Source organism: Amphiprion ocellaris, chromosome 19 (genome assembly GCF_022539595.1).
Source record: "Amphiprion ocellaris isolate individual 3 ecotype Okinawa chromosome 19, ASM2253959v1, whole genome shotgun sequence".
Taxonomy (NCBI): Eukaryota; Metazoa; Chordata; class Actinopteri; family Pomacentridae; genus Amphiprion; species Amphiprion ocellaris.
In genome coordinates, this window is record NC_072784.1 from 29,775,220 (window position 1) to 29,797,028 (window position 21,809).

At 39.8% G+C, this 21,809-nt stretch overlaps 1 protein-coding gene across 1 annotated transcript in view; it reads right to left on the reverse strand.

Moving 5' to 3' along the window:
* fam20ca (FAM20C golgi associated secretory pathway kinase a) overlaps nt 1-21,809 on the reverse strand; it is a 48,793-nt gene that overhangs the window by 5,351 nt on the left and 21,633 nt on the right. Inside the window, exons 4-5 of the mRNA XM_023284862.3 lie at nt 4,226-4,318; nt 97-212 (exon numbers count right to left, since the gene is read on the reverse strand). Of these exons, the coding sequence (XP_023140630.2) occupies nt 97-212; nt 4,226-4,318 (209 nt within the window). The remainder of the gene's footprint in view (nt 1-96; nt 213-4,225; nt 4,319-21,809) is intronic.

A 21,809-nucleotide genomic window follows, 5' to 3' on the forward strand; every position in this document is an offset into this window, starting at 1 on the left:
CCACATAAATCAGTTTATTTGGAGCAGCAGAGTGTTGATATTTCCAGGTTGGACGTGTGATGCAGCCGCGTTGCCAAGCTGCTGCAGAGCTTCTACCTGGTGAGATGAAGAAGGTCCTCCACAGCTTCTTATCACGAGTCACGTCTCTGATCTCCCTGGTCATGTTGACGAGGCGTCCTGCCACCGGGGGCACTCTCCGAAAGTCGAGGATCCTGGAAGAGACCAAGGAAATCAGTCAGTATTTAAACACAGACGCTTCACTGACAGATTCAATGAACAATGCTGCAGCGTTCATGTGAAACAGTGAAGCAGGGATGTTTGTTGTGGCGGCAGATTGGAAGATCAGCTCCAGGTTTCCAAATTTACTTTTCACTGAGCAGATGCAGCTACAAAGAAGCACCTCCAGCCTCCAGCTCTTTGCTTTACGGAGCAGCCAAACAGGAACTCAAACACTCAGAAGCTGCTCGTTTCTGGGTTTTTCTTAGCTACTCTGGGCTTAAGATACAATACAGTACGTCTTTTTTAATCCCACAGTGGCGAAAGGTCCAACCTTTACAGCAGCGAAGAGTACGGTGCAAACATTTAAGAAATATCAGCAGAAAAATAAAAACAACCCCCCCAAAAATGCAATGTTCGGATGGTCAAAATTCCTCTGAATGTGGAAAAAACAATATTGCACAGATTCTTTCATGAGAAGAAATGCTGATAGAGAAGTATTATTTGCTTAAAACATCTACAGAAAAAGAAGAAATAATTGGATGTGAGGAGGTTAGTAAAGAAATATGTTCAATATGAGCTCCATCAAACACACATTTAATGCTATTCATGCTGAAATATTTTCATTTTGTCATCTTGAAGATCATAAAAATGCTCCTGTGATGTTCAAAATCTTGTTAGGACTGCCAGCATGACAATATAAGTCAATATTTTCAACAAGTTTTTACTAAAATTCTTCAGTTCTCTGTCATTTTTCAGCGCTGTAGTTTTAGACAAGGGCAGCTGCAGCAGAATCTGATTTGATTTCAAGAGAATCCAACTTTTAAATGTTCCTAAAGAGCCAAGAAAATGTGAGAGTTCTTCACATTATCACAAAAGAAAAGATGGATGGCAGCACTAGTGTAATGAATGAGCAATTAAACACTATTCTGGAAGGAGAACTGGCAGAAAATGCAAAACCACATGAAGTGTTGTTCATTTGCAGTTAGAGTTTTTTTTAAAAAAATCTTTCTATTTCTAGCAGCCAAATACACTCATGGAACTCCAAAATAAAACAAACTAAACTGAAATGGTCGATTAGATTAGAACGAATTGACTAATTGGTGAAACAGATAAATCAGTATTAAATAACCATTAGTTAAGATTGTGTTTATTAGCAGAATTTATCCACTGAAAAAAATGTTTCAAATATCGTATCTGTGCAGCACATGTTCATTTTGTCGAAATAACAAAAAGGGAAGCATCAGGATAGTTTTATTCACGGAAGAATAATATTTAGTGATTCCTTGTCCAACCTGTCAGTACTTTAGTCTGAACACTTTCAGCTCACGAGCTGCATTAATAATTCATCATCTTTACTGAGCTTCCTGTTTTCTGTCTTTACTGAATCTGCTTCTAAACAAAACAAAGACAGAAACCATTTTATCTTCCTTTAACTCAGGGCTGTCAAACATGCGGCCTGCGGGCCAAAAGCAGTCCTCCAGAGGGTCCAATCCGGCCCTCAAAGTGTAAAAATTCCAGAGAAGACATTAACTGCAGATTGTAAATTAGTAAAACTATAAATTTAAAATCATTTCTAGACCATGACAAGTTGTTCTGACCGTAAAGTAAAATACTAGATTGTTCATTGTTCTTTTGTCATTTTGTGTCTCATTTTTGTAATATTCAGTTTTTTGTCTGACTTTTGTCGTTTGTCTCACATTTTTGTCGCTTTGTGTTTCTTTTTGTCCTTTTTTTATTTTGTTTCACTTTATTCATTGTTTTGAGCATTGTTTTTGTTGTTTTGTGGGTTTTTTGTCTCACTTGTGTTGTTTGTCTACTTTTTTGTCATTTTGTTTCTCGCTTGCATCATTTTTTGTCTCGTTTGTGTCATTTGTCCATTTTTTGTCGCTTTGTAACTTTTTTGTCTAATTTTTTTTCTCATTTTTTGGTTTTATTTCATGTTTGTATCATTTTTGTCATTTTTGGTCTCATTTTCTTGTATTTTGTTTTGTTTTTGTTGTTTTTGTTGTTTTTTTTGTTGTCATTTTGATCATAAAAGTAGTAAAACCCTGTATCATTCAGTTCCACATACCTGTGACTAAATGTTTTGTGTCTTTGTGATCTGTAAGTTGTAATGAGTAAATGATCAACTGAGACATAATGTTGTTGAGAATTTTCAGGTTGTTCATAATGTTTTGTAAAAAGGTAATTCCTTAAATTTGAACATTTTTGCACTAAAACAAAGGAAAATTTTGGAGTTGTGGTTATTTATAGGTTATTATGCTGTGATTTTACTGGTCCGGATCACTGGAGATCATATGTGGCTGAATGTGGACCTGAACTAAGATGAGTTTGACACCCCTGCTTTAACTTGTCCCACTAAAACAAACCAAAACCAGCAACATCTGCCTACATCTGATCTCTTCTGCCTCCAGTTTCTTCATATAAGGTTAACTCTACTCCCCCCGGTATAAAACTCCTCCGTCTTCACCTCCTCCTTTTCTTCTGCTCCCATGTCAGAACACTACACCTATTCAGCCCTATTTAGCCCGTCTCACTGTATGTTTGCTGTCCAAATGACCCTGACCCACTTCAGACTAAAGCTAAGCCTCCTGGGAGCAGGCGGACACACAGACGGACTGGCTGAGTGGAACAGAGTTGGGGAAACTTTAGCCTACAGAGGACAGCATTCAGGAGCTGCAAACTGCACCGTCACGCCGGCGACAAAGGAGCACCTGTGTGTGCGTACCTGCAGCGAAACACACTCCAGCTTCTATTTGTGTGCACCTATTACACAGCCCTGAGTCACGGCGAGTTCACAGCAGATGGTAGGATAGCGCGCAGGCACAGAGAAAAAAGAATATATCCTGAGATTTAGAAGCAATTACTGGAAAGCGGCGATGCTTCCTCGTCCCCGAAACCTTCAAAATATTTTGGTACATTTCATCACGACTGTCGAGGCGGACAACTCGAGTTAAAGAAAGTTTCTGCCGAGCAAAACAACCTCCTACTCCGCATTCCTGATTCAGTGTGAAGTAATAAACTAACAATAGCTCGGCCTGGTGGTTGGGCGGCTGGACTATAATTCACCGGCAGCCCAGCGTAAAAACAAACCGCTATTTAGGGGCACCTCCCTGCAGGACTAATACCATGTTCTGGTTTTAACGGCTGCCTGAGATATTCCTGTTTGGCTCCATCTTCCTGCCCACAGAAACCAGCTACCTCACCGAAAACAGACCAGGACTGAGTGTTCTTGAGCATATATGAAGAAAAAAATCATCACATCTTCACATCCCCTTCATTTATTATCCTCCCCTCAAATCCCAAATCATTACATGTGACTCTTCTGTTAAGATTTTTTGTCAGCTGAAGAGTCCTCAGAGTCAAAGGATCACGTTGGAATCAGTTTACTCAGCAGCCAGTAGAGGAGATGATCCCCGCTCTCAATGTGTTATCTAATCCCTCATGTGCTTAATCCCATTCAGATTTCCATGATTTAAGTCCATTATGGCACAACTCAGGTTTAAAACGGGGTTCAAGTGTCCTGCGTGTGTCATTTCCTCCAGGAACAAACCGTTCTCGGACGGGAAAGAAGAATAAAATTCAAACCAAAATGCTTTATTTGGGTTAGTGCCGTCGCCTTGCAGCTAGAAGATCCCCGGTTCAGGTCCTGGCCTTCCTGGGATCTTTCTGTATGGAGTTTCCATGTTCTCCCTGTGCATGTGTGGGTTTTCTCCAGGTTCTCCAGCTTCCTCCCACAGTCCAAAAACATGCTGAGGTTAATTGGTGATTCTAAATTATCTGTAGGTGTGAATGTGAGAGTGATTGTTTGTCTCTATATGTAGCCCTGTGATAGACTGTTACCTGTCCAGGTGAACCTGTGATAGACTGTTACCTGTCCAGGTGAACCTTCACCTTAAGTCAGCTGGGATAGACTCCAGCCCACCCGTGACCCTAATTAGGATGAAGTGGTATATAAATGATGGATGGATGTTTTATTTGTTTGGAGAGAGACGGTAGAACTCACCTGTCCAGGTGGAAAGCAGCGATCTCAGCGTTGTGCCTCTCAAAGTCCGAGAAGTAGAAGAAGTCTGGAGGCGTCTCCTGCTCTCGGGTCTGCCTGAAAGAGAGACGTTGAAGTTAACATCAGCGGGAAGATTTTCTAATAACTCCTCCAAGGAATGCGGCGGAGTTATGTGACGATCGGCGTACGTTTGTCTGTCTGTCTGTGTGTCTGTCTGTTAGCAACGTTACTCAAAAACGGACTAATGGATTTGGATGAAATTTTCAGGGAAGGTCAGAAATAACACAAGGACCAAGTGATTAGATTTTGGATTTGTTAAAGATTTCTGCATCGTTGCAAGATAGCGGCACGGCGTCACTGTAACCATGACAACCAGTGAACGCTACGTCAGCTGCCTGCTGATGATCACATGATTGTGATCCTGCTACAAATCAACCGCCGTGGACCAGGAACTATTTAAAGATTTCATCTGTCAGAAATCATACAACGACTGAGCAGCCTTGGTGGAGTACTGCTCTCTCTGAGGGCTTTTCTTATTTAATACTGTTTAGGAGTTTGCATGTTCTCCATGTGCAGCGTTGGTTCTCACCAAGTCCAAAGACATGCTGAGGTGAACTGGTGATTGTAAATTGTCTGTAGGTGTGATTGTGAGTGTGCCTGGTTGTCTGTCTCTCTATGTAACCCTGTGGTGGACTGATACCTGTCAAGGTGAACCTGCTTTTACCCTAACTCAGCTTAAACAGGTTCCAGCGCCCCGAAACCCTGCAGAGGATTAATCAGTGCATAAAAAATGGATGCATTTCTGTGTTTACATGGTGCCGACAAAGACATAAATGAATAAGAAGCATCCTAAAGTGCTTTTATTTCTACTCTATGTCCACTGAAAACTGAAAATTGGAGGCTAAAGGAAGGGAAAGTTGAGATTCTCTGACTCATCAGGGCGGAGCTGCTATCAGAAACGATTCACTTCTAATTATGCAGCCTTTTGATTTGAGACATCTCTGCTCCTGTCTGTACAGATCTCTTCAACTTCATCAGATTTTTTTTCTGTATTTCCTGCAGGGTGAAACTCATCTCAGCATCTGCATCCTCCGTTTCTAGGACAGAAGCTGACGCATGAGACGGAAGCCCGCGATGATGCCGCTGAGGGGAAGCTGCTCACATCTTGCAGCTCCTCACGCACACGCACGCGCACACGCACGCACGCACGCACGCACGCACGCACGCACGCACGCACGTTTTCAGGCCATACCAGGACTTATGAAAAAAATGTGAAAAATGGGTATGTGCCTTTCCCAGGTCTGAGAGGCCTGGGAATCTACGTATTTGTGACCCAGGCTTCCAGGAGTGTGTCCATCTGTTCAGATTTTGGCTAGGATCGCATTTTGGTCAAACCTGATTTTAATGCTACATATCAGGACATTGTCAGGCTCATATGACTTATGAGGACCATAACATGACACATTGATACTTCATGTAGGATACAGACAAAATTTTCAAGTATACATGACTTATAAAGACCAGGTAAGAGTGGGGTCTGTATATTCAGCTTGGTTCCTGTTACATACAGTGGTGGAATAAAGTTTTCGGACACCCAATGCATTTGTGGAATATTGCATTAAGAATCATTCTTAGGTCCTCAAGTGCAACGTCTATTAGCACAGTCACAGTCAAAATACTAAAATCATAAAAAAGCCATTAAAAACTTAAAATTGATTGGTTCCATAAAAATATATAAAAAAATTTGAGTATCGGGTCACTTTGGTTCCAGTGATCCACTAGTGAAGGTCATACTTTTTTCTAAAAAGACACAATTTTTGTTGCCGTGCTTTGTGTCTGTATAAAGCCAGCACATTTGAGAGTTTTTCAGAGACAAAAATGACTAAAACAAGGAACTTAACGCAGGAAGCAAGTCTGAACCCTAACCCTAACCCTAACCCTAACCCTAACGATTTCTGAGCCAGGAAGGGTACAGCTTTCGCCAGATAGCCAGGAAGTGCAGATGCAGTCTGTTTCAAAGTGTAAACCAAAGAATTTAAAAGAATTTAAAGCAGTAATTCAAGAAGAATGGGACATTACCCTTCAACAGTGTGTAAGGCTCGTTGGGAACATGCCAGCCAGGATTAAAGCTCTATTGCTGCTAATAGCAGCACTACTAAATATCAATTTGATGATGTGATGGTTTCTTTATTTTTTGCTCAGTTTTGAACACATTCTCTGTTATTTGTTGACTCTGATACTGACAATGCTGAGAACTGACATATTGAAACTGTCAAGAATTTAGTTTTGTTAGTTTATCTTGAAAACAATGAACAAAAACAATCACTTGTATTTGTTTGTGTCTGTATAATGCAGCCACACCTTTTGAAACACAAAAGAGATTTTTCCACAAATATTTCATGATAATATTAATGGTGTCTGAAAACTTTTTTCCACCATAGTATGTTTGAAACATCTACATAATAGGCATAGTTGTCCTATAGCCATGCTCACCAGACAGGTAACCTCTGTCAGATATTCACATAGTAACACAACACATAGTTTTTGCACACACAGACACATGCACATATATCCAGGAGATGTGAATCTCTGCCAACCAAGCCGTAGATCTGAGTCAGGAAATGCTAGAAGCCTCTTTGTGTGTCTGTCTGCTCACCCGTCTGGCAGTGGGATATGATTTCTCTCAACTGTTGCTTTCTTTCACCCACACACATACAGACACACCTGACAGTAACCTGCACTGCTTCAGCTGCAGCAGAACCACACATGAATGCTGCCGCTTCCTCCTTTATCTTTATATTTGGACTCGAGGGTGAAACATTTTTTTTCCCTTCTACCCTTTTCCTCCCATTTCCTTGAAAAGCTGAAGCCCTGACAACAGAAAATGGCCCATCCCGCTTTTCTTTTACATGTCAGGGAAGCATCCATTTACCCATAAATCAATTGCTGCCATTGTGATCCGTCCTCTCTCACCCAGAGCTAGGAGGAGACTAATGGTGTTTTTATTTTTTATTTTTCAGGGTGCAGGGCGGCGGATAAAAGATCCTGGAGAGAGCTGAATAAACAGCACCAAGGTTTTTTAAAAGGTGACCTCAGGAGCAGTGGCACCAGTGACGCACCTTCTTATCAAGATAGATAATCAGAGTTAATAAAAAAAAGCTCGGGAACACACAAAGCTGGAGGCTTTCTAGCTCTGAGTCGAACATAATAACAGCTTTTACTTTAATAAGTCAATCTGCACTCTAAAAAAGAGAGAGTCTAAAGTTGAAATTTCCTTTCATCTCTCCACGGCCTCTCAGGAAATCTTTTTGTCTTCAGTCAGAAGCCACAGTAATGCATCTGCTTCTGAGCTTTTCGCCCATACATATAACATTTCTTCTCCTGGTTTCACTTTCCATTCTGCAAAATGAGCGGCGTGAACCTGACTGACGGGCATTACAGATTTGGTTGCCATGGACACCGAGATGTAAAATGCAATTTCCTGTCAGGGCGGGATGCTGCTTAGAATTTTGAGTTGCGATGTTGAAGAATCATAACACGAGTATGCACCACAAACACACACACACACACACACACACACACACACACACACACACACACACACACACACACACACACACACACACACACACACACACACACACACCCTTTATCAGCGGGTATCCTTGATAATAAAAAAGGCTCTTTATCTGAAGCAGCGTGCGATTAGGCCACAGTATGTAGTTCAGCAGAATCTGTGTGTACGAGGCTGAACTGCGGCCTGTTTGTGCTGACTCGGCTGCTTTAGTGCTCTTTCATGAGCTGAAACGTGCACAGTGGAGGCTTCTATCAGAGAGGAGGAGGCCGAACAGAACAACAGCTGTGGCACAGACTCTCAGCACACCGACGGCCGGACTGATGATACACGCCGCTGACAGGGAGAGGGCAGCAGAGACAAACCCACTGACAGGAAATCAACGTGCCAAACGCCTCCAGGTCAGCGTTCGGAGTTAAAGGCATGAGAGCAAACAAGCGGCCAGCTCTCTACACAAACATGAAACAGGAAGCAGTTTGTGTTTTTACACTGGCCAGGTGGTGTTTGTTTGTGAGAGCGACAGAGATAGTCGGGGATGATTCAGCCTCGTCATCGGCGCATAAAAGGAACAAAGCTACAGGTGGAAACAGAAAACAAACCATCTACAGTAGCAGGCAGAATGATTCAGACCTGCTTTGTATGCAACCCTCAGGGTTTTTAGAAATTACATTCCAATAAACTGAAATGAAAATATGCAACATAATGTGAGTTGCAGAATTTTTTTCTGTAATATTCTGTAATATAATTATTCATCCCTTAATTAAAAGTGCTGTTTTTTAATTACCTACTAGTATCTAAGGCTGCTACATTCATAAAAATGTGACCAAACCTGCAGTGTGGAACTCAAGTCTCATTCTTCTGACAGTAAGTAATTATGCAGATGCTAAAGATGCATGTATATGATGCATGCCTTGTCATAGACTGGTTTCTGTTTAGGCCTGTAATTCATACTCAGAATGCAAAGTTTCTTTTATTTGTGGAGCATTCTTGGATGTTTCAGATGTTTTTCCACTGTACTCAATCATTGATGGTTGATGTCGCCTCTAAAACCAGATTTAAAACTCAGATGAACTGCAAAATGCAAAGAGATTTAATTGTATATGTAAAAATCCTGCACATTGCTTTAAGCTTTGAGGAACTCTATGACAACAATCAATTCAATAAGAAACAAAGGAAATGTGTGACAGGACAGAAGAAGAAATGATTTCCTCACAACATACATTTCCCCAATTTTTAAGCTCAAATGCAAGTTTAAAACTCTAATGAACTGAGATGTTTAAAAACAATGGAGAAACTACTTTAATTCAGCAAAACTATCTGCAGGATGACATGATAAGGTATCAGTACAGACCAAATGAAGGATGCTAAACAAGAGAAGACTTCATGCTTCGGTACACTTCGTTCTGGACCAACAAGTACATGAAAGCTGACTCAGATATGCAGGAAAGCATCAAAGATTTAGGAGTCTTTTTGACAGACTGACGAGATCAAACTGTGAATATCTGTGAGAAATGACAAGTATAGAGTTCCAAGTGTTCGGCATGGAGGTGGGTTCTTCCTGCTTTGGTTTCTGGGCTTTTGAAGAAGAATACTGTGCTCTCAGTGCACAATCAGTGGACTTCACTGTATGACCTCAAGCCTACGTTCAAGTCTGCTAAAGCCTGGTTTTTCCAAGTTTTTAATCACATTGAAAATCTTTGGTAGTTGCAATAGGAAAACTAAAAAAAATTTGCACATATGGTCTAAAATGATCAAAAGGAAGGTGCAAGGAAACTACGAGAAACCTTTATTCTACCTCATAGAATATAAGCATTAAATGGTGACTTTGCTTTTTGCAGAAAATGTAGATTTATTTCAATTATAGTCGATGCATGTTCCTTCAAACTTCATTCACACCTGTCGTTTGATGTGCAGGTTAAAGAGATGGATTAATTTTGACTCCCTCTGGACTCGTGCTGCCATGACATCTTGATACTGATCCAATGCAGAGAATGAGAGCAGACAGAGAGGCTGCGTGGGAGATCTGTCATCTATCGGTAATCCACTGCAGATTTCAGCCCCCCACTGACAGGCCTCTTTGTCTCTGTCTGGCCCTTTGTCCTGCACTGGATGTCTGAGAAGACGAGGCAGCGCTTTGCTGGTAGGATATACAGTATGAAGCCTGCATTAATGCAACATACACATTTAGATATATACACTACGTTCAAAAGTTTGGGGTCACCCAGACAACTTCATGTTTTCCATGAAAACTCACACTTTTATCCATGTGCTAACATAACTGCACAAGGGTTTTCTAATCATCAATGAGCCTTTCAACACCATTAGCTAACACAATGTAGCATTAGAACACAGGAGTGATGGTTGCTGGAAATGTTCCTCTGTACCTCTATGGAGATATTCCATTAAAAATCAGCTGTTTCCAGCTACAATCGTCATTTCCCACATTAACAATGTCTACACTGGATTTATGGTTCATTTAATGTCATCTTCATTGAAAAAAATGCTTTTCTTTCAAAAATAAGGAGATTTCTTAGTGACCCTAAACTTTTGAACAGTATGTGTACATACATTTTTAAAAAGTCATATTGATTGAAACCTGTCTTATTCAAATGTTTGAATTCAATGTCTAATTGAAGTTTGCATATGTCACCCATCCCACCCTATGAGAAACTGACCGACATATAAAATCATGCATACATGTGCAAAAAATGTTCAAAAAATGCAAACAAATATCTTAATATTCCTGTGATAATGTCTAGTAATAATCATAAATCTGCAATGATTCTGCTGAGTCGCAGCTGTCAGGTACTGCTGGTAAACTAGATGTCTCATAGTTCACTGCCCACTGCTGACATTTTATTGCAGTCCAGGAATAGTTGCCGTATTTTGTGGAGTTTAATAATCAATAAAACATCATCCCATCTGTGGATAAATGGGACAGATTGTAAAGAACAAAACTAAAATTGATGAGGAGGCTGCAGCATCAGCATGGACTCCCAGTGAATCCTATAGTACAACATAATAAGACTAAAATCTATAGCTGAAGTACCTGGAAGGTTGTTTATTATGTTCACTACAGAGACTTAAAGAGAATAATAAGAAAAGAGCTGAAGGAAGACTGAGAATATAGACCCTCATTAGTGTTTTCTAGCCTGCTTTGATTTACCAATTGTTTGGTTACTGTGCAGCCAAATCAAATTCCCTCTCGCCAGCCTGACCCTACTTAACACCAATTATCAAGCATCCAGCAGCTTCTCTCTTCTTCTGCTTCTCATCTGCCTTTTCTTCTTCTTTTTCTGCACCTAAGTCAATGGATGCATCTCGTCGATATCATTCCTCCTCCATGTTACGCCTCCTGTTTCGTGATGTTTCACATTATATATATATATATATATATATATATATATATATATATATATATATATATATATATATATATATATATATATATATATATATATATTTCCCCCCCCTTCTTTTAAGATCATATTTTCAAAGAGCTTTTCAGCCGACGAGTGTTTTTGGAGAAATACAAGTGATTAGCATGATATATTCAGGACACTCCAGTGTAAATGGCACCTTGTGGAGCCTCACAACAGCTCTCAAGGTGACAGACAGGTGGAGGGATGGATGACCGGATAAAAGATCGGGAGATAAAACCTCTTCAGCCTGATGACTTGTGTCAGAGTGTGCTTGTCTGTCAGCGGCGCTACAAGCAGAAGAATCAGAGAGAATGCTGTCAAGGTTCTGGGTTCGCGTGTGCAAACAGCAGCTCACTGTGTGGGTATATATATAAATATATATATATATATATATATACATTTTGTGTGCGTTGCTGGCTTATTTCTCTTTCCTCCAGCACCGACATCAGAGAGGGATCTAAGAATCGGCCTAGGGCCCCGAGGTAGCTGTCTAGATTGAATTTCAAATCAATGTTACACAAGTTGTGTTCTAGCCTCAGCTATTTTCAACGCACAGGGTGAGGCACAGCCAGGAGGGAAAAAGCAAGTCATCTGCATGTGTGGGAAGCAGCATGGGCGATATTATCATAAGAATGCTCGAAAAAAGACTCAACTCGAAGAAGAGGGATGACGGCTGGAGAAAGCGCTTCAGTCTCACGCTTATTAGATGCTCATGAGGTGGAGAAGACAATGTGGAATTACTGAGAAGACTGAGGAAGATTTCTGCTGCACATGCAGGTTTAGAGCTACAAATATGTACTGATTAATCGAGAATAATGTGCACTGGGAGAATTAAATGATATTTGTTATTGGTAATATACATTTAGCACCACATTCAAAAAAAAATACAAATGGTAAAGTGTTTTTTGCACCAGACATGTTTTGTTCATTCTTAAATATATTCCACACATGTTGAACGGACTTTCTTCCTCCCTCCTTTCGCTGCCAGCTTCCCAGGCCCTTTACTAAAACCAGCTGTCAATATGTATCAGCCTCCTTTGCGGTCTGCAGAAATGTGAATCATGTGACTCCTATTCTCTTGCATGTGCATCCTTTGTGAGTGTGCAGAGCAGATAATAGATGGAGCCGCTCAGAGAAACTCCACTCAAAAACTCCGCAGGTTGCTAGTGACTCATCACATGTAGACTGAGGGTTTAAGCTGCAACTTCTGTGTTCAAAATCCTCCTTTTCTACAGGAAACAACAACCTCCGAGTTAGCAGCTAACATGCTGAAAAACTGACAGAAGATTTGGATGATGTACATGCACAGTTTTGGAACCTCTGCATGTGAATTTTCCACCAAAACAACACTATTTTGCAGGGACAACATCACTGCACCTTGAACTTAGCATCAACCTCAAAGACAATTCTGACCTGCTCAAAAAAAATACAAACAAGCTTGTGTTTTTCTCTGTAGAGCAGAATGATAATGAGGTGCAGTCAGACCATTCTTCACTGCTGACACAGTGCTGCAGACATAGGTTTGGTTATGTTATACTACTTTTGAATTATATTTTAAACCTATTGGCTGTAAAAAAAATGGTCTTGCAAAAAAAAGAAAAGGTACTAATATAAACTAATATTTTTGTGGCTTATACAGAAAAGAACTTAAGTAAGTATATAAATGAAATAAAACAGCAAGTAATACAAATACAAGTATCTTTGCTATGCACGCTGGGATGATCAATTCAAATCATCAAATAATGTCCAAATTATATAAAAATATGGTAGATTTTTACTTTATTCCACCTCATTTACCTTTAATAAGCAGCACATACATTTTAAAACATATTGGGCAAAAATTGTATTCATCCTTTATCACTGATGACATTATTCTTTCAATCAACAATTCTAAAATGTTCCTGTGCTTTGCTATAATGTCAGTAAATATCTGTTTTTATCTACACACAGCTTTATTATAGAGTGTTTATTAACTTGCTTATTGATGCTAAATGGCGTATTAAAGTAAAGCTTCTTTCGGGTTCAGTTCATTTTAAGGTGTGTGAATGACAAAGAAAAGTGTCAAAGGTTTACTCCGACTTTTAAAGTCACACAGCGTGCTACAGTATCTTCCAGTTATCTCCTTTTTCCAATTACTTCCAGTTCCATCATTCTTTCATGGACGTCTGACCTTCTGTCCACGATAAAAAGCTGCGAGCAGAAACTGAGGCCTTGAATTTGGAATCTAAATGTGGAGCTTTGAGGGAAGCTGCGTAGCTGTGGGCTAGGTCACTATCTGTGACCAGCAGAGCTCCCTGGCAACCCTCGAGATAGATGACAGAAGCCCTCAGAACCAGTATAAATTGTGTCCGTGAGTCAGATTGTGCATGTGCGTGAGGCTGAGAGAGAGAAAGTGTGTCTATCCGAGCGTCTCATCTGGCCAGATGGCTGCGAGTTTCCTGTCTGTATGTGTCAGGAATCAGGCCATGGCTTATAGGTCTGCAAAGCCCTGCTGCTCTCCGACTATCCTTTGTGTGGGTGCAGTTTAACGAGGCGGACTAGATGTGGAACTGGAAGCAAAACACACAAAATATTGTATGACCATGGAAGGACTGGGGATCAGCAGCCGCTCAACATCCATCCATCCATCATCTATACACCTCTGTATCCTCTGTACGTTGTAGAAATAAACACAGTTATGACAGGTGAAGTGACTTTAACATGTTTCTTAAGTCAAGTCAATTTCATATATGAAGCACATTTAAAACAACAGGAGTTGAACCAACGTGCTGCATAATTATAAATAGCAACCTGTAAGAACTAAACTCATTAACTAAAGTGACACATCTGAACAAAAACACAATAAAGAAAAATTAAAGATACACCACAATAAAAGATGAAATTGGGAGATGAAGCTCTACTTGGATGGAATGCCAAATACAAAAGTTGGTCTCAACAGCGATTTTAAAGTTTCTAAAGCCTCAGCAGTTACACAAAGAGACACAAAATGTTCTACAGATCATGAGAAGCTACCGCAAAGACACTCGTTTTTTTGGTGTGTCGAGATTTTGGAACATCTGCGAGCATCTGCTTGGTCAACCTCTACCTGGGGCATAAAAATCTAAGAGTTCTGCTAAATAAGGAGATGCCAATCTATTTAAAACCTTAAAAACAAACAACCAAATCTTAAAATCAATCCTGAAATGGACAGGAAGCCAATAGAGAGAGGACAATACTGGTGTTATGTGATCACGTTTTGTTTTTCCTGGTAAAAGATCAGCAGCTGCATTTTGTACTGCTTTACACCCACAAACAAAGAATTACAATAATCCAGCCTAGTGGGGATAAAAGCATGAATAACTTTGTCAAAACATCTTTGAGAAAACCTAAATACTGGTGGACTTTTTCCCTGAAATGCTGCAAAACCTGCTCCACAGAATCCTCCAGAACAAGCCTGAACCACATGGAGCTCAACCTTCAACCCACAGGAACCAAAGAATTTACTGCAAACACCCTGGAATCAGTAAGCAAAGAGGATCTACACAATATTATACAGGTGGTTTTAATGTTCTGGCTCATCAGCGTATACGAACAATAAAGGCTCCAAACAAAATCTGACTGTCAGCGATTGAAAACCTTTTAATACCTGATTGCACATCCAATAAAGACACATTAATATCACATTAACAACACAGTGTTTCATAAATATAAAATTAGCTTCTTCTTCTCTTGTTTTATTCAGGCATTTTGCTTGGGAGAGACATTTTTTCTCTAACAAATGATGGACAGTTTTAAAGTAATAATATCAAATAAACACTTCCTCATCTGCTTCAAACAAATAATAAACCGTGTTACCTGCTCTAAAAAATGTCAGAATAAAGTCTTTTCACTTGCTTTAGTTTACATCTCACACCTACTTTAAACAAGGAAAACACTCTGCTTTGAATACTAATTTGTGTCTGACATCTTTTTTCCCACTAAAAGTTCAATCACATAATTAAAAATGAAAAAATTTTATGAGAATTCCCTCTCCCACCTTATAAAATCCAGAATCTATGACTATCTATGACTTGCTCATTTGTGCAGGGACAATAGATGCTAATTATCTGCTAGCTAACTCAGGTGCAGTTACTTTTAACTGTGCGATGTCCCTGCAAAAACTAAACCAACTAATCTGCAGCTCCAAGTGAATTATGCATCATTTTATGTTGTTTGAGAAATTCAGCAGAACATGTTGGAACCAGAGCTGCACAGTGGCTTGGTGGTTAGCACTTTCGCCTTGCAGCTAGAAGATCCCTGCTTCACATCCCTGTGTTCCTGGGATCTTTCTGCATGGAGTTTGCATGTTCTCTCTGTACATGTGTGGGTTTTCTCCAGGTTCTCCAGCTTCCTCCCACAGTCCAAAAACATGCTGAGGTTAATTGGTGACTCCAAATTGTCTGTAGGTGTGAATGTGAGTGTGATTGTTTGTAATAAAAACTTTATTTTCACCAACAGGAGTCTCAAAACAAACATAATGTTGTAGAATTCTTGTTGTCTAGTCAGTTACATGCATTTGAAAATATTGTTTTTTTACCGATCAAACATTTGTTGTACCAGATTTGTGGGATTTGTGGGTGGAATTCCCTGGTATATTGTACTTCTGTTAAAAGAAATCATTGTTTTTTTGTAAAACAAACACTCCACCAGGGAGCAAGTGTGGAAGCAGTTTAAAGCTTGAAGCAAAACTGAAGTCAAGCTGGAATCTACAAAGTACAGATAAAGATGGTTTCCACAGACTTTTGACTCTTAGGAAGGAGTTTTACGATAGTAAATAAACCATCTGGTCAGTAATGCTTGAAGCTCAAACAGTTGAAAACCTGCAACCCCAAAACAACCAATATTGTTCAGAAAACAAACATCTTGTGCTGGTTAAATGCAGTGAAATTTGAACTGAAAAGGAAAGAAAATGGAGAAAAATGTGTCGAGATCTTGGATGAAGAAGTGTTGTAATATTATGACATTTAAATCTGATGTTTAACAAGAAGAACACATAAGTTGCACAGCAAAATTTAAGGATATTAGATGAAAAAACAGCCTTAGATACTGCTTCCTGCATAAAAATGGAGGAAGTGACTAGGGATCTACCAGTAGGGTTTTTTTTAGGGCAGATATTGGCATTGAAGATAGACCTATAACCAAGATTTGGAACCCATTTGCATTAAATATAATGTTTTAACTGCATGTGATAGCAGAGAATCGGTCAGGCTTTTAATTGGTCTATCCCTACTACTAAGTCTTATACTCTTCAATCTATATCATATTATTATGGAGGAAATTATTTATGAGTGAATATACAATGCCAAACTTGTTCTAATTGGTTGTTTTGCCCTAAATCATGTTCTTAATTAGCGTATCCACCTTAAGATCCAGACTAAGAACCAGGGGTTGCATTATCATATTGTACAGCTCTTTTTCTTAATTTCATGTCACTCCTGTTATGAGTTTGTGTGGTGTCTTGCCCAATTTTGGTGGCCATATGTTTGTGAGGGGACTTTTTAATTCATGAGTGACCACAGTGAAGGAAATAATGCTTAAAACACATTGATCAGTTCACTTGAGTTTTGTGTCTTGTATTTTTGGCCATTTCAAACTTGTTTTGTGGCTTTGTGACTGCAAATTTGTGTTGTTTTGCTGTGTTTCCATCTGTGTCTATGTGATCAGTGTTGGGACACTGGTTGATTAGGCTGAGTGGCTACAGCTGCTGCATCCGACACACCTGCTGCAGTGATTGGTGACACTCCTTTAAAAGACACACTCTTGAGCTGTTCAGATGGGCTCCGACTTCACAGAACTGCACATCATATTTCTCTGTTCGTTTGAGAGCAGGTGTCAAATAACTCTTTTGTGAGAAATAAAGCCCCTTTGAATTGTGTTTACACCCTAAGCACATTTATTTCACCCTTCCCTCCTTTTGTTTGGTTTTGTTTATTATAATTCTTCCAGCCATTTTGGCTGGCTTAGTGGGTGATAGAGGCAATCTACCTCTATCACCTTTCTGAACTCATTTTGTGACCTTTTGTTTGGTTTATTTGTGTTGGGGTTCTTTGTTTTGTTACGGTTTTCCTTTTGATACTTTAATAAAGTTTGGGGTTCTGGGTATTTTCCTGGGGTCCCGCTTGGGAAATGTAACACTCCTCTGCTATTCGGTCTCTAATAAAGACATTTAATGATCAAAAAAATCCAAGAGAGTCTCAAACATGCTAACTAATTGTAAAACTTATCAACATTCTATGAAACTGATGAATTAATTATTGTTTTCCAGACTCTGTTCCAGGTTAATCTGTGGTGGTTTCTCTTTCAGTTTTTCTGCTTCAAAGACATTTCTGAGACCACAGACACACAGAGGGGGCTGGATGACACGTGAAGTAGAACATTTAATTGATCAATAATTGTCCAATAAAAAGAACGGTACAGAAAATTGCAAAAATGCCAAATATTGGCCACGATAATCGGTCACGCTCATAATCGGTCTATCCCTAAAACCGACTCTTACACTCGTCAATCTATTAGGGATGAGTCAATGTATGATGCCAAACTTGTTGTAATTAGTTGTTATGCCCTAAATTCTAATTCTTAATTAGCACGGCTGTCTTAACTAGCGTATCCACCTTAAGATACAGAGTAAGAACCAAGTTGCATTATCATATTCTACGTCTCTTTTCCTTCATTTTTCTTGCCACTTCTCTACTATCATCTCTTTTATAAAGACATTTAATGACTAGAAAATTGTTTTAAAAAACAAAACTCCCTCAGTGAACATCTGTGCACATCTTTTACAGAAGAATCCCAAACATGCTAACTAATTGTAAAATTTATTAACATTCTATGAAACTGATTAAGACACTTCAGTATCTCTTTAATAGGGATTGCATGAGATCAAAAAAAGCAATGCATGAATAAAGAAGTGTGTGTTTTGATGTTGCAGTGACAGGCGTTACTGTGGGTTCATAAGGCAGAATAATGCCGCTGTTCTCGTGGATCTGGCGCATGTTTTGTGTGTATTCGTTAAGGAGATTATACACTGAAAGAAGGGCACAGGTCTTTATGTTTCTAGTTAGATTTCATTTAGTCTCTCCCTCTCTTTTCTCTCCCACACCATCACCCACCACAAACCCACGTCGGTTTATCCTCAACAATCACGAGTGTTTCAGCAACGCAGAGCCACACTTGGTCATATTTACATATCCATCCACAGTGGATTAACTGTTTTCAATAGCACAAGTCTGAGGAAATCCTTCACAGGGCGCTCGATGCGTGACAGGCTTTACGCACAGAATGTGAACTGTGAATTATGCAGAACATACACAAAAACCTCAAGGGTAATCTTGGGTCAACCGTGATTGGATGTCAAGAAGCACAAGGTTTAGAACAGGGGTGTCAAACTCATCTTAGTTCTGGGGCCACATACAGGCCAATTTCATCTCATATGATCCGGACCAGTAAAATCAGAGCATAACAACCTATAAATAATCACAACTCTAAATATTTCCCATTGTTTTAGTGCAAAAAAAGTACTTTCTGAAAATGTTCACACTGAATGAACTATAAAACATCATGAACAACCTGAAATTTCTGAAGAAAAACAAGTTAAATTCCAACAACATTATGCCTCAGGTTATCATTTATACATTACAACTTACAGATCGCAGAACGTCTACAAAGACACAAAATATTTGGTCACAAGTATCTGGAACTGAATGATATAGTATTTTCCTTTATGATCAAAATGACAAAAGTCAGACAAAAAAAGACAAAAACCAAAATAAACAAGACAAAATAATCCAAAAATGAGAGAAAAAATGGCAAAATTGAGAAACAAAACGACAAAAAATCGGCAAATGTCACAAGTGAGACAAAACGACAAAAACGAGAAGTAAAATGACAAAAAAATTTGACAAACGATAAAAGCAAGACAAAAAAAGACAAAAAAAAACAACAGACAAGACAAAAATTACAAAAAGGACACGCAAAATGACAAAAGAACAATGAGCAATGTAATATTTTAATTTAGGATCAAAACAACTCGTCAAGGTCTGGAAATCATCAAGTTTATGGTTTTACAAATTTACAATTTGCAGTTGATGTCTTCTTTGTAATTTTTACACTTTTTATAGTGGGCTGGATTGGACCCTCTGGTGGGCCAGTTTTGGTCCACGGGTTGCATATTTGACCCCCCTGGTTTAGAACAGTAGGCTATAAAACACACACTTCTTCTCTCCTGCAACTTTCTCCTTCACAAACAGGCTTATTGTACGTTGTTCCAGCTCGGCCCAATTGCATCCACACCAGGCGATCCACCGTGAAATGATATATGTAAAGATTCACTGGGACTGACAGGGTATTGTGGATTATTTTCTCCCTCCACGCTACTACAAATATAACACCCAGCCACGGCAGAGAGTCGCACAAAGCATTCCTGCTGAGAAGGAACACACTCCACAGTTTACTCCAGCAGGAAATTCCTCCAGAAAGCCTCCACCAGTTGTCTCCATCGCTTACAGCTCCGGAGATGGCAAGAGGGAGATAAGAACTGGGAGGGACCAAAGCTTCAAAGAGCCAAAAGCCAGATTCCAACTCAATAATGTGGGAAAACACTAAAAGATGGCACCCACCTTGACTTCAGCAAACTCCACAAACTTACGTAATGAAAACAAACTCCACCGTTGGGATCAATGAGGATTTCAGGAGCTTTCCTGGTAAACGTGTGAGTTTTTGTTTATGCCGGCAACACAAAATCAATGAGCATTACCACAAGTCTTCATCTCACAGGGACTGAGTAACAAGCCCCGGTATTCAGGATGACATGTAAGCTGAAGCTGACGAGAGGAGGGAAAGAAATCCCGTCAGTACGCTGCACAAACTGCAGAGTTAGCAGAAAGACTGAGGAGGATTCAGGATATCTCCTCTCAGTCTGAAATCCCTCTCATTTCTTGTCTGCATTTCACTTTTAACCGGAGCAGGATGAGAAAATAAAAAGCTGCCACGTCTTCTGCAGTTTAATTGGCGGCGTCTTCTGTTTGCAGGACGCGTGTTTGAGGTTATCGAAGGTAAAAGGAAATCTCTGACCAGCACAGAAAAACAATCAGTTCCTTCTCTGTATTACGTTCAAAGCAGATTCCCTGACTACAAACTGGCAGCGGACTGGGTCAGAATGAAAGAGGAAAAGCGAAAAACCTACCAAAGCCATATAAATCATTCATTTGAATGGAGAGCCTCTGCAAACAGGTCCGTCCTCCGAAGCAGCCCGAGGTACAAACCATTAGGAATTTATTTGATTATCGCAAAGTAGTTGCTCGACAGCAAACGCCAATTAGTAAAATTATGTTAAATCCTGGGAAGCATTAATTTCCCAGGCCCACCGCTCTCATCTGGGACGTGGAGTGTGTCTGTGTGACTGGAGCCAAGAGAAGTTAATTGGATTGTGTGAGCATTTTGGATGTCCATTATCTCTGGCCATCTGTGGGCCTGAATATCTAGAGATGTCTCATCCAAAACAATCCTATTATCTTGACCCAAAGATAAGAAACACTCTCTCTCTCATGCATGCACACTGTATGAATGATCACCTGCTGCAGCTGTGGATCTTTCCCGGTCCAGCATGGATGACCTTACGGGATAATTCTGGTTTATTTCAACCCAAATGCTACTGTGGAATTGCACAAAACACGAGCTGCTTTCCAGACTATGATTTTCACATGAATCTCTTTTTGTTTTCGGGTCCATTGAGACATTTCTGAGACCACAGACAGAGAGAGGAGGCTGCATAACACCTGAAAAAAAGAACGACACAGAAAACTGCAAAAATTCCAAACATTGTCCACGATAATCGGTCAGGCCCATAATCGATCTACCCCTACAACTGACTCTTATACTCTTCAACTGATATAATATGGTTGTGGAGGGAATTTGAAATGAGTTGAAATACAACGCCAAACTTGTTCTAATTGGTTGTTTTGTTCTAAATCATGTTCTTAATTAAGATGGCAGTCTTAATGAGCGTATCAACCTTAAGATGAAGACTAGGAACCAGGGGTTGCATTATCATATTCTGTGTCTCTTTTTGTTGATTGTATGTCACATCTCTGCTATTCGGTCTCTAATAGAGACATTGAATGACCAAAGAACTCCAGGAGAATCTCAAACATGCTAACTAATTGTAAAATGTATTAACATTCTATGAAACTGGTTAATTAATTGTTGTTTTCCAGACTCTGTTTCAGGAAACGGAGTCTAAGTAAATCTGTGGCTGCCTTCTAACTTAGCTGCTAGCTGTTAGCGTAGCCTTAGCCGCTGTGACAAAAGCTAATTTCCTGGTTATCTTCACACACTGTTTGGTGCAACTTCTTGTTTCCCAGAATCTCCACAACGCCGTTGGCCATCACCCATGAAGCCACATCATTAATGAGCTAAAATAAAAGGTGCTCTGGCTGTAAGCCAGGCGGCCATGCAGGCGGCCATGTAAGCCAGGCGGCCATGTATCCGCAAACACATCTCTATCACTCTTCCCCTCATTCTTTCCCCTCCTCTCCTCCTCCTTCTGATTTCCTTTCCCCCGAAGGACACTGTGGCT